This window comes from Aethalodelphis obliquidens, unplaced genomic scaffold (assembly GCF_003676395.1).
Source record: "Aethalodelphis obliquidens isolate GAN/ISIS:26980383/991018 unplaced genomic scaffold, ASM367639v1 scaffold30, whole genome shotgun sequence".
NCBI classification, from domain to species: domain Eukaryota; kingdom Metazoa; phylum Chordata; class Mammalia; order Artiodactyla; family Delphinidae; genus Aethalodelphis; species Aethalodelphis obliquidens.
Genome location: NW_020837974.1, coordinates 3,643,609 through 3,657,154, shown reverse-complemented (window position 1 = coordinate 3,657,154; position 13,546 = coordinate 3,643,609). Strand labels below are relative to the sequence as shown.

The 13,546-nt window shown below is 56.7% G+C and overlaps 1 protein-coding gene across 6 annotated transcripts in view; it reads right to left on the bottom strand.

The window, feature by feature from the left end:
* Positions 1-7,776: 7,776 nt before the first annotated feature.
* Positions 7,777-13,546, bottom strand: part of WIPI2 (WD repeat domain, phosphoinositide interacting 2) — a 31,282-nt gene continuing 25,512 nt past the window's right edge. For all 6 annotated transcript variants that reach the window (XM_027125661.1, XM_027125660.1, XM_027125664.1 and 3 more), the window contains 5 exons: positions 12,279-12,386; positions 11,290-11,454; positions 10,139-10,246; positions 9,194-9,324; positions 7,777-8,372 (listed from right to left, as the gene is read on the bottom strand). In XM_027125661.1, coding sequence (XP_026981462.1) covers positions 8,260-8,372; positions 9,194-9,324; positions 10,139-10,246; positions 11,290-11,454; positions 12,279-12,386 — 625 coding nt within the window. In that variant the 3' untranslated portion in view covers positions 7,777-8,259. The remainder of the gene's footprint in view (positions 8,373-9,193; positions 9,325-10,138; positions 10,247-11,289; positions 11,455-12,278; positions 12,387-13,546) is intronic.

Genomic DNA, 13,546 nt, shown 5'->3' with positions numbered 1-13,546 from the left:
AGTAGGTGCTCAGGAAGTGGAGGCTGGTGTCATCAGGGTGTCACCGGTTGGTCCCTTCAGTCCACGCTCAGTCCAAGGTCTTGCTGGGATGGTCGGGGCAGTGGCTCTGCGAAGGGCAGGGCGGGTCCTGGGTCTCATAGCCGGGCTGGGCTGCAGGGGCCTCTGCGTTCAGAGTGGGGCAGCCCACACCCCCAGCCCAGGCTGTCTGGGGAGCTCCTGACGGCGGGCCTGGGGGCCCACCCGCCCGCCAAGCTGGGTTGACTCAGCTTCAAGGTGCGCGCACGCAAGCCCCTGGCCCCCGGCCGGCTCTCCGCGTTCCCACCCTCTCTGTGCTCCTGGGGCAGACGGGGCTGGTCATTAGACCAGCCCTGAAGCAGGTGGGTGGAGACGCCCACACCCAGATTCCTCACAAGGAGGCCAAATTCTCACGGGCCTCTGGGATAGAAATGATCCAACCATCATGTCAAACACGGCTTCATCATCTCCCCCCAGGAGCCTGGTGGCTTTTACAGATTTAGGAACATTTCCTCCACCCCCGCCAAGCCCTCCCTCTATGTGTGGGACCCCAGAACCTGGGAACTCATCCCGCCTGCTGGAGATGGGAGCGAGGGGGCTGATCGCACACTCCGATCATGGGCAAAAGGAGCAGGAACTAACCTACGCTAACCAGAACTGAGCTGTGTAAAAGAAAATGAACCAGGAGAGACTCCCCACACCCCTCGAGCAATGGGACTTGGAAGAAAGCAAAGTTTCTCCCCTCAACGGGCGAGGCCCCGGCTTGCCCTGCGACAGGTCACACCTCAAGAGCTGGCAGGATGGAATGGAGCTTCCCAGGATGCATCTGCTCATGGAACCCAAGATGTAAATGACCACCGAGCTGGCGAGAAGCCAGGATGCAGGGCTGGCGTCAGCCTCCGTGTGACCAAGCTGTCTCCTGGGGGCAGCACAGGGCTGGCTGGGAGGGGGAGCCTGGACCTCGGCCACGCTGGGGCCTCACCCTGGGAGAGATCACCCTGGCTGCGGGTCCCCAGGGGGTGGGTAAGCTGGGCTGGGGGCAGACGGCAGAGGCTCTGCATCCTGTAAGGGGCTCAGGGAAGCCCGAGTGGGTGGGGAGTGGGGAGGGTGCCTCAACTAAGGCTCTGGCCTCCTTCTCCAGACACCGCACCCCACTTTCCCAGGGTGCCCGGCCCCCCAGAACAGCAGCAGGGGAGCAGCAGTGATGGAGCCCCAGAGGGAGGCCCCCTGCAGGGGACACTTCACACAGCATTTCCTGAGGGGTTTGCACAGGGCAGGGGGTGTGCCGTCTGCCGCCAGTCTGAGGTCACAGCAGCCAGCTATGGTGACAATTGGAAGTGTCCTCCTTCATCTGAAGATCTGGGACCCACGCACCACGTTGCATTTTTAAGTGGCAACAGATCAGGTCCTCTCTTGGGAAGGGCACACCTCTCTTGTGAGGGCCGCCACAAGCTTCCACGTGGCCCCTGCCAGCTGCAGGGACAAGGGCGGGGGCGGGGCAACAGCCAGCGGAATGAAGTGACCCTCTCTCAGCCCCACCGGGGAGGGGAGAGCCGCCCTCAGGAGCACAGTGATGCCCAGGTGGCAAGGAGAACAAAGCCGGGCACCTCCCGTGTCTCCCACTGTGAGTTCTCCCAACCAGGCACCCCGCCCAGTGCGCCACCCCAGGCAGCCCCACAGATGGGCCACCCCGTGTCCCGCAGCCTGGGGGCCGAGAGGAGGAGGAAGGTGGCGAGGCGGCCTCCCCCTGCGCGTCTCGCTTCTCGTGTTGGGATCTGCGCCGCGGAGGATGTAAGGGCACGCGGCTGGGAGACAGCATCGGGCCCAGCCTCACCCAGGGGCTGGGGGTCCACGGGGTGCCAGGGGCGGTGGCTTCTGTTGCAGCCGCTGCCCAGAGGAAAAACCTTACCCTGAATTCCAAGGAAGAGCCCTTAACTGTAGCCTAACTGTGAACCAGAAGATTTTCATAGTTTCAAATATATTCACACTTTTTATTTGGAAAAGAGCACAGCAACCGCAGAACTAGATAACTCTGCACACTGCCCTCGCAGGTGAACGGAGCGGGCCGAGGGGGGAACTGCGAGGCTGCGGGACCCCTAAACACACGGGGGCACAGCCGAGCCCCAAACACGCAGGGTAAGGACACGCGTTTCTCCTCCTGTGACGCTGCCCGGGCCTGGCGGAAGGGAAGGGACGCAGAAGCAGGTTCCCTTGGAAAGCACAGGTGGCGGGGACCTGCCCACAGCAGCATCGCTCCTTTTGCTTCCCGCACTGGCTGTTTCCCCCGAGAGGTCACAGCCTCCAGATCCCCGCGCCCTCGCCGAACCCAGCTGGTGACAACGCCCACCTGTCCTCGCACCGCCTCCCGGGAGGCCTCGCGATGAGCGCGATGAGCGAGAACGAGGTGGGAGAAGACGGTGACCAGCATCACCCGGGGCTGCACGTGGGCGGAAGCGCGGCTGTTTGAGAGCCACCCGGTTGTTATTCCCCGTTGCCGCAGGGACAGCGCTGATGACACGGGCAGGGGACCTGCCAAGGGCTTCTGGTTTAAAACTCACTTGATTTTACTGAAGGGCTTGTTCTAGAGCTCTGCCTCTGAAAAGCTGGTTTGAACAGAGCATCCCAAGGGCACCATCTCAAAAGACGGTGGTTGGCGTTTATAACACCCTCTGCTTAGGACGCACTTCGCCTTGTTATGCCAGGTGCTCTATTCCCCACAGGCCCAGCTCCCAGCCGTGTGCAGATGGCAGTGTGACCCCCCCGACCAGCCCGAGCCCGCGGGGATGAGGCGCTAACTCCATCGGGGAAGGTGGACAGTGGGGGCAACGGGACCTCCTCCAGGGAGGAAAAGGGAGCCCTTCTCCCCCCACCCCCCGTCATCCGCCTTCACACTCACTTGAGGAAAACACCTGGCTGTTCTGAAGGAACTCGGGTACCTCTTCGTGTTTCGCCTCTAAAAAAAATAATTTAATACCGTAGGAAGAAAATCACAAATGCTCTCCCTTCGACAGGAACCAAAATCAGCACATGAGGAAATCAGGAGAGACTCATGGAGTCTCGTAAGAAGCAGAAGGCTGTCCCAGGTGTCTCCTCCGAGAGGATGGCGGCCACGAGGGGGCCGGCCTCAAAGATCTCAGGCACGGACGCAACTCCAGCAGCTACGAGCAGCTGGCCTTTCAACCTCCCCGGCTGGTGTCACTCATGCCTTATTCAGTAGCACAGACACAACACGTTTCTTGGTTTTGATATAAAAGCAATGGATTCTCCAACCCGGAGGGAGATTTGGGACACAGCAATTCCGTGACAGAAGGATCTGCTCCAGGGACTTCCCTGGTGGTCCAGTGGTCAGGACTCCGTGCTTCCACTGCCAGGGCCCGGGCTCAATCCCTGGTCGGGGAACTAAGATCCTGCAAGCCACACAGCACGGCCACAATAAAAAAAAAAAAAAGAAGGATGTGCTCCTAAAGGAAGCCACCAAACCAGCCCTTTTAATCAGAACAGACGTGAGCAGAGCGGCTTCATCTTGTCTCCGCCCCATCACGCACAGGCTAATGATCTCCACCAACAGTCACGCTGCCTCAGGGACACCAGGAGCACATACCTGCTTAATCCCACCATCCTGTGAGACTCGGGTTTTTTTTTCTCATCTTTCAGATAAGGCCAAGAATTCCAGTAGAAAGAAGCGTATAACCTGTTTCACAAAGGACAAAAATCAATTCTGGACGCACAGCTTTGTAAGATCTCAGCTGGGCTGCAGGACTCTGCTGTTTCGCTATAATATTCTAAGTAGAGTGACAGTGCATTTAAATATGGTACAAATGAGCCGTATGGCCTGTGAGTAGGCAATGAATCGATGAAAACAAACAACACAGGTTTTTTTTTTTTGAAAGCCAAGAATGACAGTCAAGTCATTTCTTGCCTTTTTTTAAAAAAATATTTATTTATTTATTTATTTGGTCGCACCGAGTCTTAGTTGCGGCATGCGAACTCTTAGTTATGGCATGCATGTGGGATCTCAAGTTTCCTGAGCAGGGATTGAACCCGGTCCCCCTGCATTGGGAGCGCGGGGTCTTAACCACTGTGCCACCAGGGGAGTCCTAGGTTTTAATTTCTTAATGCAGTTATAAAATGCTACCAGCATTAATGGGGCTTCTGGTCCAATGTGGTAAGGAATGTTACCAGTAAGCACAACCATGGCTTAGACACGTACAATCACACACATACAAACACACCCCGCCCTCCCCCCATACATACTGACAGTGCATACGACAGGCTCACCGATAAGGAAAACGTAAGAAGGAATAATTAAATTACATCTCAGTAAAGAAGGAAAATACAGGGCTGAGGAATCAAAACAGTCTCTTTAAACTCGGAGCTTCAAAAAGATTTAATTCTCCCAAATTAAAGACTTTTCTGGTCAGATACCTTAGGGAAGGCTAAGGGCTGGTCACGCCTCCAAATCCAATGTTTTTTGTGCTTCACAAAATCCACAGAATAAAAAGGTACAACACGGGCCAAGGATTTTGACCTGGGTAAGAACTAAAATACACAGCAGTGAAATCTGTCTGCTTGGCTATTAGCAATCATTACATATTTTCAGTAAGAAATAAGTTACTCACGAAGAGAATCCCGTGTAAAGCGTCCCCCCAAACCAAATGCCAATGGCTGGAGTGCACTTTGTTTTCACATTTCTGACACCCACACCCGAGCCCAAGTTCTCAGCCCACCCACCTGGAGTTTAAGAATGATTAAGTACACTTGTAAAATAACGTATTTGGATTCTCAGCTGTGCTAGCTACGGTTTCACATGTACATTTAAAACCAGAGATCCCGTCATTCCCTGCATGCAAAAGAGGACCTACAGAGATTTTTTTGGGGGGTTGGGGGACAAACACCACCCCCGAGCATGGCTCACGGGCAGCCCCGCGCCAGCGCATCACTGGAACTGCAGCTGCCGGCTGGCCACAGGCCGGGAAGATGACCCCATTGCTGGCCGTCCTGTGCTCCTTTGCTAAGCAGGGACCTGGGCACTTCTCGTCTCTTCAGCACGTGGTCACTGTTGGCCGTGGGGGAGACGAGATTCTCTCTCTTCTCTCCTCCCCAAACGAACCCGTGAACAGGCAGAGCTCGGTCGCCCACTCCTGGGCTGCGAGCCCTGACAGAGGGCAGGGCTGGACGCTCCAGGCGACACCAGGAAGGCAGGAGTTCATGTCCTGTCTTGGCCGGAAGGGGGTTTGTGCTGGGACGAGAGCGCAGGCCCCAGGGTCTGGTGGTGAACCGTAGCCACGTGGGTGGTGCTAGCGTCTGAGACGCGCCAAGTCTCCAGACCGATGCCCATGTCCACCCACTGCTCTGGGCGTCCAGGGGATGAAAGGGAACCACACAGAACCTGGTGTGCGGAAGTGGTTTATACCGATTCCCACCGGCTTTGTGCTCAGGAACCAGAGCTGAAGGAAAACGATGCGTTCGGTTCCGTAAGACGGGTTTCTGTTTCAATGCTGGCTGGGCGCCCACTTCGAGTTACACGTCGCGAGAGCCGTGAGGCAGGGACGGCTCCCGCTGTCCAGTCCAGAGCCCGAGGCTCCAGGTGCCACCGCCAGCAGTGGTAGAATCGGGGGCTGAATTCAGTCCTTACCTCCAGGTTCAAGCTGACGCTTGGCCTCATCATTTAGAAAGTACAAAAGAGCTGGTCCCGATGCACGCCAAGTCCATCAAGTTTCCCGGCAGTGACAAGTAATCTTAAGTTTGGAAAACTATGACATAAAAAATTAACACTGGTGTGTAGTTTGGGGGTTCAGCCACCCAGGACACGTGCTCTGCTGGGTCTGGCTGAGTCCCCCCTCGTCCTGGCAGAGTCCTGCTGTCGACCAGTCAGCGGCCTCTGGCCTTCCTGTCCAAGTCTCCTGCAGGGGCCTCAGGCCGGTGACGCTGGGACTCAGACCCACGTGGAGCAGAGGAAGGGATATGCTTGGGCAACGGAAAAGGCAAAGGGAAGTGCAGGGGCGCTCACCCCTCCAGAAGCTGGTCAGCAAACACCCACCCATCCTTTCAGTTCTTCTCAACCAAGAATCCTCGGACCCCCTCTCGGGGGCGCGCAGGTCACAGTGACCCGGGTGAGCAAGGAGCTCTCATGTCCGAGAAGACAGTGCCTGGGCCAGCTGGGCCCCACGGCGGGGGGAACTGACGCTGACCCCGTCTGCTGGGATGACTGACCCCAAAGAACGACGAAACCACGTGCCTTTCACAAGAGAAACCTGGCGAAGCAGATCTGGTTCCCCCAATCACCCCAAGCGTGGAGTCGACCAGCAGGGCCGGGACCAGTTGACAGGGAGGCTGCTCTCTTCCTGGGCAACACAGCAGCCACGGACACCCCGACACTAAGGAGCTGGACGCCGAGCCTGCTTCAAGAGACAGAGAGGGAGGGAGCTCCAGGCACAGCCGGGTGGACGGGGCCGCCGGGCCCCTCTGTCCTCGCTCAGGGCTCAGCAGGGGCCCGGGTGCCAGACCCATCGCCGGGGCTTCCTGTTTAGTCAGGGATCCAGGACAGACGCACAGAGGCTCTGGGGGAAAGCTGACTGTGTTCCCACCTTCTCCTCTAACGTAGCACTTCACATCGCTGCCACAACGAGCGTTTCTGCAATTCTGCTGCGGTCACATGCGCCCCGGGCACCCCTGCCACCAGGCCAACCACTCGACAACAGCCTGAGGCTCGGGGACTGACCTTGGAGCTGGGCACTGGACGGGGGCAGTCAGTTTGACAACTGCTTCCCCGTCACGAGCCACTCGACCGCCACAACCCAGGTACACACACAACCCGGAACAGACACCGCAGACCCTTCCTCTGTTCAAAGAGGGAAGGCAGACACTGTCGCTTTTCCGCTTCCAGCCTTAACCGTCACCGTCCCCAAGAAGCCAGAACCCACTTTTATGCCGCCAACTCCTCTTAAAATCTCTCAAAACTTTAACTACTACGTGTCTTCGTTTGGAATGCAGAGTTCGAGGTATTTGAGGTTGTTTAAATTCTATGAGAATGAGAAGGGAAGCCAGGCAAACACTGAGCTTGTGACCACAATCTCTCATCACTTTTGCTGATCAATTTTGAAGACGAAAACAGATAGGCCCAGGTCACCCTGTAAGCAAGATGTCTCCAGCCAGCTTCCTCTCACCTCCTCCTGACACAGGTAGGAAGGACCCCCCCCCCCAGACAATGGAGCTCGAGCTAAGAGCACAATTCAGGTGCCTATCACATTTGAATTCTGTGCTTTATGGGCAAAGAAGCAGCTACAAACGTTCCTTAAAAAAACAAACACAAAAACACACACACGGGGCTTCCCTGGTGGCGCAGTGGTTGAGAGTCCACCTGCCGATGCAGGGGACGCAGGTTCGTGCCCCGGTCCGGGAAGATCCCACATGCCATGGAGCGGCTGGGCCCGTGAGCCATGGCCGCTGGGCCTGCGCGTCCGGAGGCTGTGCTCCGCAACGGGGGAGGCCACAACAGTGAGAGGCCCGCGTACCGCAAAAAATAAAACAAAACAAAACAAAAAAACACACACACAGTTGTCCAACAGGAAGATCACAGCAAAGACCAGATGATTTACCTACGTGGCCTTCCCTCACTCTGTTGCTCCTTGGCGGTCTTTCAAGCTCACGTGCTATCAGAGAAAAAGGTTTTCAATGTTGGGAAGAACCTCTCTCTTCTAACACCCACGTGGAAAACAAGACCAGAAACAAAAATCCACCGCAGAAGAAACCCCAGAAAAATCCAATTTGGAAAGAATTTAATTAACAAAATAAAACGGGGAAAACGGTCCCGGAGGGGCTCTAGGGAGAGGGGACCCCCTCCAGGTCGCCACCCGGCCCCGCCTGACCCGCTCCGGTCGCTGCTGCCTTCTCGGGGCCGCTCCTCAGTCTGTACAGATTGAAAACCCAAACGCCTGCAGGTGGTTAGGAAGTGGCTCTCCCAGGCTGGATCGGCACATTAATACATGCAAAGCAAGGCGGTTTCAACGGCTTCACCGAACAGTTAATTTTGGCAAAATGAGAAAACCAACAAAAAGCTGAAATTCATAAGCAGGATTAAAAGCCACTGAAGTGAAACCAATGTATTTCTCGACAGTATGGAGCGAGACTACAGCTACAATCTTTTTTTTCCTCTTGAAGTCTCTGCCATTCTCTCCCCCAACTCAGGTCAAAGTTCATAGCAGCATGACGCAAGTCCTCTGTCAGCGTTCTCACAGGTCACGGTCAGTCTGTCCGGAGGATCATGGGAGGCTGCTCGCTGTCGTCCTCCAGCCGCAGGGCGCGGGCCTCGTCCTCCAGGCCTGCGCCGCCCACCGCGCCCAGCTCGTCTGCGTAGGCTGCGGAGAGAGCGGGCGCTTCAGGCCGGGCCACGGGTGGGAGACCTCGAGGCCACACCCGAGGCGGGACCTGGGCCAGCGGGGAGCTCAGAGCCCATGGGGCTTGGAATTCTCGCCTCTCCCCTGACCAGCAAGCTCCCTGCAGCCTCAGGCACCTCAAGAGGAAGTCGCTGACCTTCCAAGACCCACGAAGGCCAGAAAGGGGCGGGCATGGTAACAGGGCCCTGGTGCACAGGCTGCAAACCAGCCTTGGTGAGTGGCGGGACGCTGAGGACAGCGACAGGGACACAGCCTCCCCTAACCGTAAGAGGCCTTCATCTCTAAGAGTAAAACAGTGAGCAAGGACGTCGCAGCGTGAGCAACCACAGCACCATCCGGGTGAGGTCCCGGTGGGCCTGGGGGGAGACGGCTCACAGGGCGCCCCGGTCTCCGCTGTGCGTGTCTGCCCGAGGGCCTCCCCGCTCCGTCCTGCCCGCCTCCCAGCAGGGCCTGCCTGCTGAGTGATTCCGCAGCCGGGAGGGTAAAGACTGAGGGTGCAGGGCAGCTTTCCAGCTGAGGGGCGGCAAGCAGGGAACAATCCATGTGCACCCAAAACCACGAGGACTGCCGCTTCTTCAAAGATGGAGAAAACGAACTCAGCCTCGCGAGGCCTTGACAACCGCACTTTACAACAGCTGGCCTGTCTCAGCGCCCCTGCCCCCGCCCCTGCCCTGTCCCCGCGGCAAGAGGCAGGCGGGCAGCCCTGGTGAGAGCGAGAGCAGGAAGCACGAGACCCACGGGCCTGGCCTGATCTGCCTTCCAGGCCCGTCCGCAGCCCTTACCCAGTGCCGTTGGGGACGAAGGCACGTGAGGACCCTTGGCCACAGCCGTGCTGTACGTCTGCGTCACCAAGGGGCAGTCGTGGGACGTGGAGTCTAGGATCTCGTTGGTCGTCTCCATGCTGCCGTCCAACCTGGAAGGGGAGAGACAAAATGACAGCAGGGACAGTCAGGGGCACGAGGACAACACAGCCCGTGGGCCAGCTGGGATGGACCTGCAGCCACAAGGCAAAGGCCCCTCGCGGGAAGAACACGCATGCGCTCGTCACACTGCGCTGACCGTGGAGTGACCCCCGCGATTCTGTTCACGGGCATTTCTACACGCTGAGTCTGATGAAAAAAGCTGTACCTAGGAAGGCAATCTCATCGCATTTTTAAAGACTGAACATAAACAGAATGCACTATGGAAAAAACAAAATCACCCCCACGTTCACCCTGACTGTAAGGGTATTACAGTATCACTGTTTAAGAAAAAAAGCAAAAACAGAAAATCCAACTGCACTACCTTCCAACTGACTAATATGAACTCCTTCTTTTCAAAGAGAAAAGCTGCATCTCAGTGAGCCAGCAGGCTCTCAGAGAACGTGCCCTGCGTTGTGGACGCACCCTGGGGCCATCCCTGCTGTGCGCAACGCTGAGCTGCATCCCTAGTGGATACGGTTCCAAGGAAGAGGCCCACAGGCCCCTCCACAGGGAGAACAGTGCGCACCGGCCGCTCCTGTCTCTGCCTGGCTACTGAGCCGGAAATGGGCAGAGGCGTGGAGAGCGGGGTCCGTACCCCCATGGAATTCCGTCTGGCAGAGCGAAGCTCCCACGTAGCACAGGCGGCTGCGCTGGGACACGTCCCTTTGCATCCCCGGCTTCTGGGGAAATGAGCAAACCCCCAACAGGCGCCCAGCAGCAGCCTGACCACTTGGAGGAGGTGTGGCCGGGGTGTAGCCAACTCACTTGTGCTGCTTCATCAAGGTGCACTCTCCTCCCTCCTGGGGGTCCAGGTTGTACATGTATAAGTACCCGTCCGAGGCTCCCACCAGCAATCGGGGAATCTTCTGGATTCTAGCGAGAATAAAAAGCAACCAAATTCTAAGACTGAAACTTTCACAAAGTTCTCATTAAACTAGCAGCTTTTAGCCTGGCCAGGGAAGAACCCCCCTGCCCAAAACGAGCAGATTTAGTTTCATGAACTCAACATACTGTCCACATGTAAGAGAATAAGGATCGCTTCTGCTGTGCTACCTGAGGCCGTAACACCAAGGCCAGGGGGAACTTGGTGTGATTAAACACTGAGGCCCACAGGAGAACAGGTGGAAACAAAATCAGTTTCATGGTTTCTGCGATTACTAACGGTAGATATTTTCATAAACATTTCAGCGATGCAAAGTGGATAAAAAGGATGTAGAAGAATGTTTCTGAGATCCATGGAATCGTGCAGATGTGCTCTCACTGAATTTTCAAGACAATCTTTTTTTTTTTTTTTGTGGTACGTGGGCCTCTCACTGCTGTGGCCTCTCCCGTTGCGGAGCACAGGCTCCGGACGCGCAGGCTCAGCGGCCATGGCTCACGGACCCAGCCGCTCCGCAGTATGTGGGATCCTCCCGGACCGGAGCACGAACCCGTGTCCCCTGCATCGGCAGGCGGACTCTCAACCACTGCGGCACCAGGGAAGCCCCAGTCTTTTCTTGCGTGGCTGTACTGGGACTATCACAGTGAGGCTCAGAGAGGCCCTGTGCGGCCTGCAGCTGACTCGGCTACACGGGGGCCTTGAACCTCGTGAGGCGCTGGCGCTGGAGGACCAAGGGTTAAATACCGGCGCTCTCACGTGGTCTTGACCTAATGATGTTTTTCTAAACGTTCTCAACAAGAACAGAAAGAGGAAGATGTGAGGATCAGACACCGCAGAGACAGCACCAGGGTCCACAAACAGCACAGGCCCACCTCACGATCCCCCCCTGCTCCTGTGACTCTTGCCTAAATCCAAGGTCTAGGTTTGCAGGTTATCCTGGCGCCACACCGCCACAGTCCCCGGCGCCCCGCGATCTGTTCCAGCTGGATGCGCGGGGGATGGGGGTGGGCCCAGAGGCGGCGCCCACTCTACTCACGTGGCCAGCGCACAGATGTTCTTGTGGCCACAGAAAGGCAGGCGGACTGTGGCAAAGGCTCTGCCCTGGTTGAACATTTCTGTCACTTGGGAGGGCAAGTAGCTGGTGGACGCCATGAGCACCTTCCCGAAGTAGCCGGTCCAGGTGGTAGGCTCCTCCTGAGGCCTGGAAGGAGGAGACGCTGTCAGACATACAAGGCTGGGCCCTTCACTGAGAACGACCACGTCCCAGTCTCACCGAGGCAAGGATCAGCCCCCAAACTCAAGAGAAATTTCCCAGACTTCAGGGAAGAGGGGGCACAGGAAGCGATGACCTCTCGGGACCCTGGGGACATTACAGAGCGTGTCCCCCGAGGGGCCCTGAGGCCCCTCCCTAGTGGCCACCTTAGATGATGGCAAACGATTAACTCCCTGCTCTGTAGCCTATGTGAGGACACGAGGGCCAAATCCAGAGTCCCCCGCCCCAATCTTTCTAACGGGGAGTCTCCAAAAACCTCAGCCGCACAAACCCCAACTGCTACTTTCCCGTAGCCCATCTCTGCTGTTATCCACCTTGTATGTATGCTTGTAAGTCATCCTAAACGTTCCTTAGGGTAAGACACACTAGAAACAAACAATACTGATCCTACTGCACGGTCATCAAGTGTAAGAGAAAAGGTAAGGACCACGCCCGCTGCCGTGCACGGCCACTGCAGCAATACGCAATTCAAACCAACCGCTTCACAAATGGAAACGGCCTCTGTGCAGCAGGGGGGCAAGCACCCCTCCCAGGGCAGCCCTCTCAGAAGGGCTGTGGGAAGAGGCGCTGAGGGGACCGCCCTCGGGGCCTCACGGGCCGCCCACCATGCACTCCATACTCCACCTGCCCCGCTGCTGAGCCGGGACGTGGCGCTGCTCAACCCGGAGCCAGCAGGACAGCGCTCACGTGTCCACCCAGTCGGCGGACGAACCGCTCTGCGTTACCTGAACAAATGCACCTCTGAGACTCACTTTTCTTTCACAGTCTCGAGCTTGAAGATGTGCACAGTCTCCGTGTTGCTGGAGGTGGACAGGAACACGCCGTCCGTGCTGAAGGCCAGGGAGCAGATACTCACACACCTGGGGCGAGGGAGGCCCGAGTCACACTGTTTTCTGGGCACAGAGTGCAACCAGCAGTGCCCCCGGGGACTTCACGAAAGTCACAGCGAAGGAAGGGCCCCGTGACAGGCACATGTGGGGCTACTGGTATCTTTCTTATTCCTTTCTAGTCACCCCCTCAAAACACGTGTTCAAAGAAGCAGAATGTCTGAAAGGTGACATCAAGTACGAGTAACCCTTTAATAGATCCTTATGTGGTTAACTCTTTGAGATTTCACGTACCTAAGGGAATCAGGACTTCACTAAACCATTTTTAGCTGAATGAGGCTGGCTTTACAGCACTAAGCTTAGTAAAAGAACCCAATAATTGAGATATAGCAACTCTTAACACGGAAGAGGGTAAACTGGCAATGCTGATAATGTTTAAAAGCAAACTTTCGATAAACTAAGACTCTACAGTTTACCTGTTAAAATCCCAAAGCCACCAAACAAACCTACATTTCCTCGTAACCCTAGAAATACAAGATGTATTCAGCCCTGTCAACAGTCAAGGGGCTTTATTCAATCCAATACATATTTACGAGAGCTCATGACGCACCCAGCGTTGTGCTAAGGCTCAGGATATGATTTTTGCCTCAGTGGAGCCTGGAGGGAGGTGTGAGCAGGAACTCAATTCACCGCAAGCAGGGGACTGAGAAGTTTAGTGGAAGGTGCTACAGGAGCTCGGAGGGAAGTGCTATTTCCGCGGGAGGTCAGGAAAGGCCTCCCCAGGGACACTCAACAGACCCAGAGGTTAAGGAGTCGGCAGGTCACAGCCTTGACCTCCATGGAGACAGAGGTTCCTCTCCTGAGGAGCTGGGAGCGACGGGGAAGGGAAACCAACCACAGCTGGAAAGGAAGGATGCTGGGAGGCCTTGAAATCCAAGGCCTTTCGGGGTCTGGAGCCAATCCCAGGGGCAAGAAGACGACCCTGAGAGGCTCCAAACAGCTCCCACGATACTCCCATCTTCAAAGAACGACAGGCGGGGCTCAAGTCTGAAGGATGGAGCCCAGGGACAAGAGCAGAGCCCAAGGCGAGCGCGAGGCTGGACGGTGACCCGGGTGGGGCCGCACGGGGAGAGGCCGGCCCTGCTGTGTGTGGCACTGAAGGCCAAGCATCGCCGGTGGGAGGGACCCGGAGA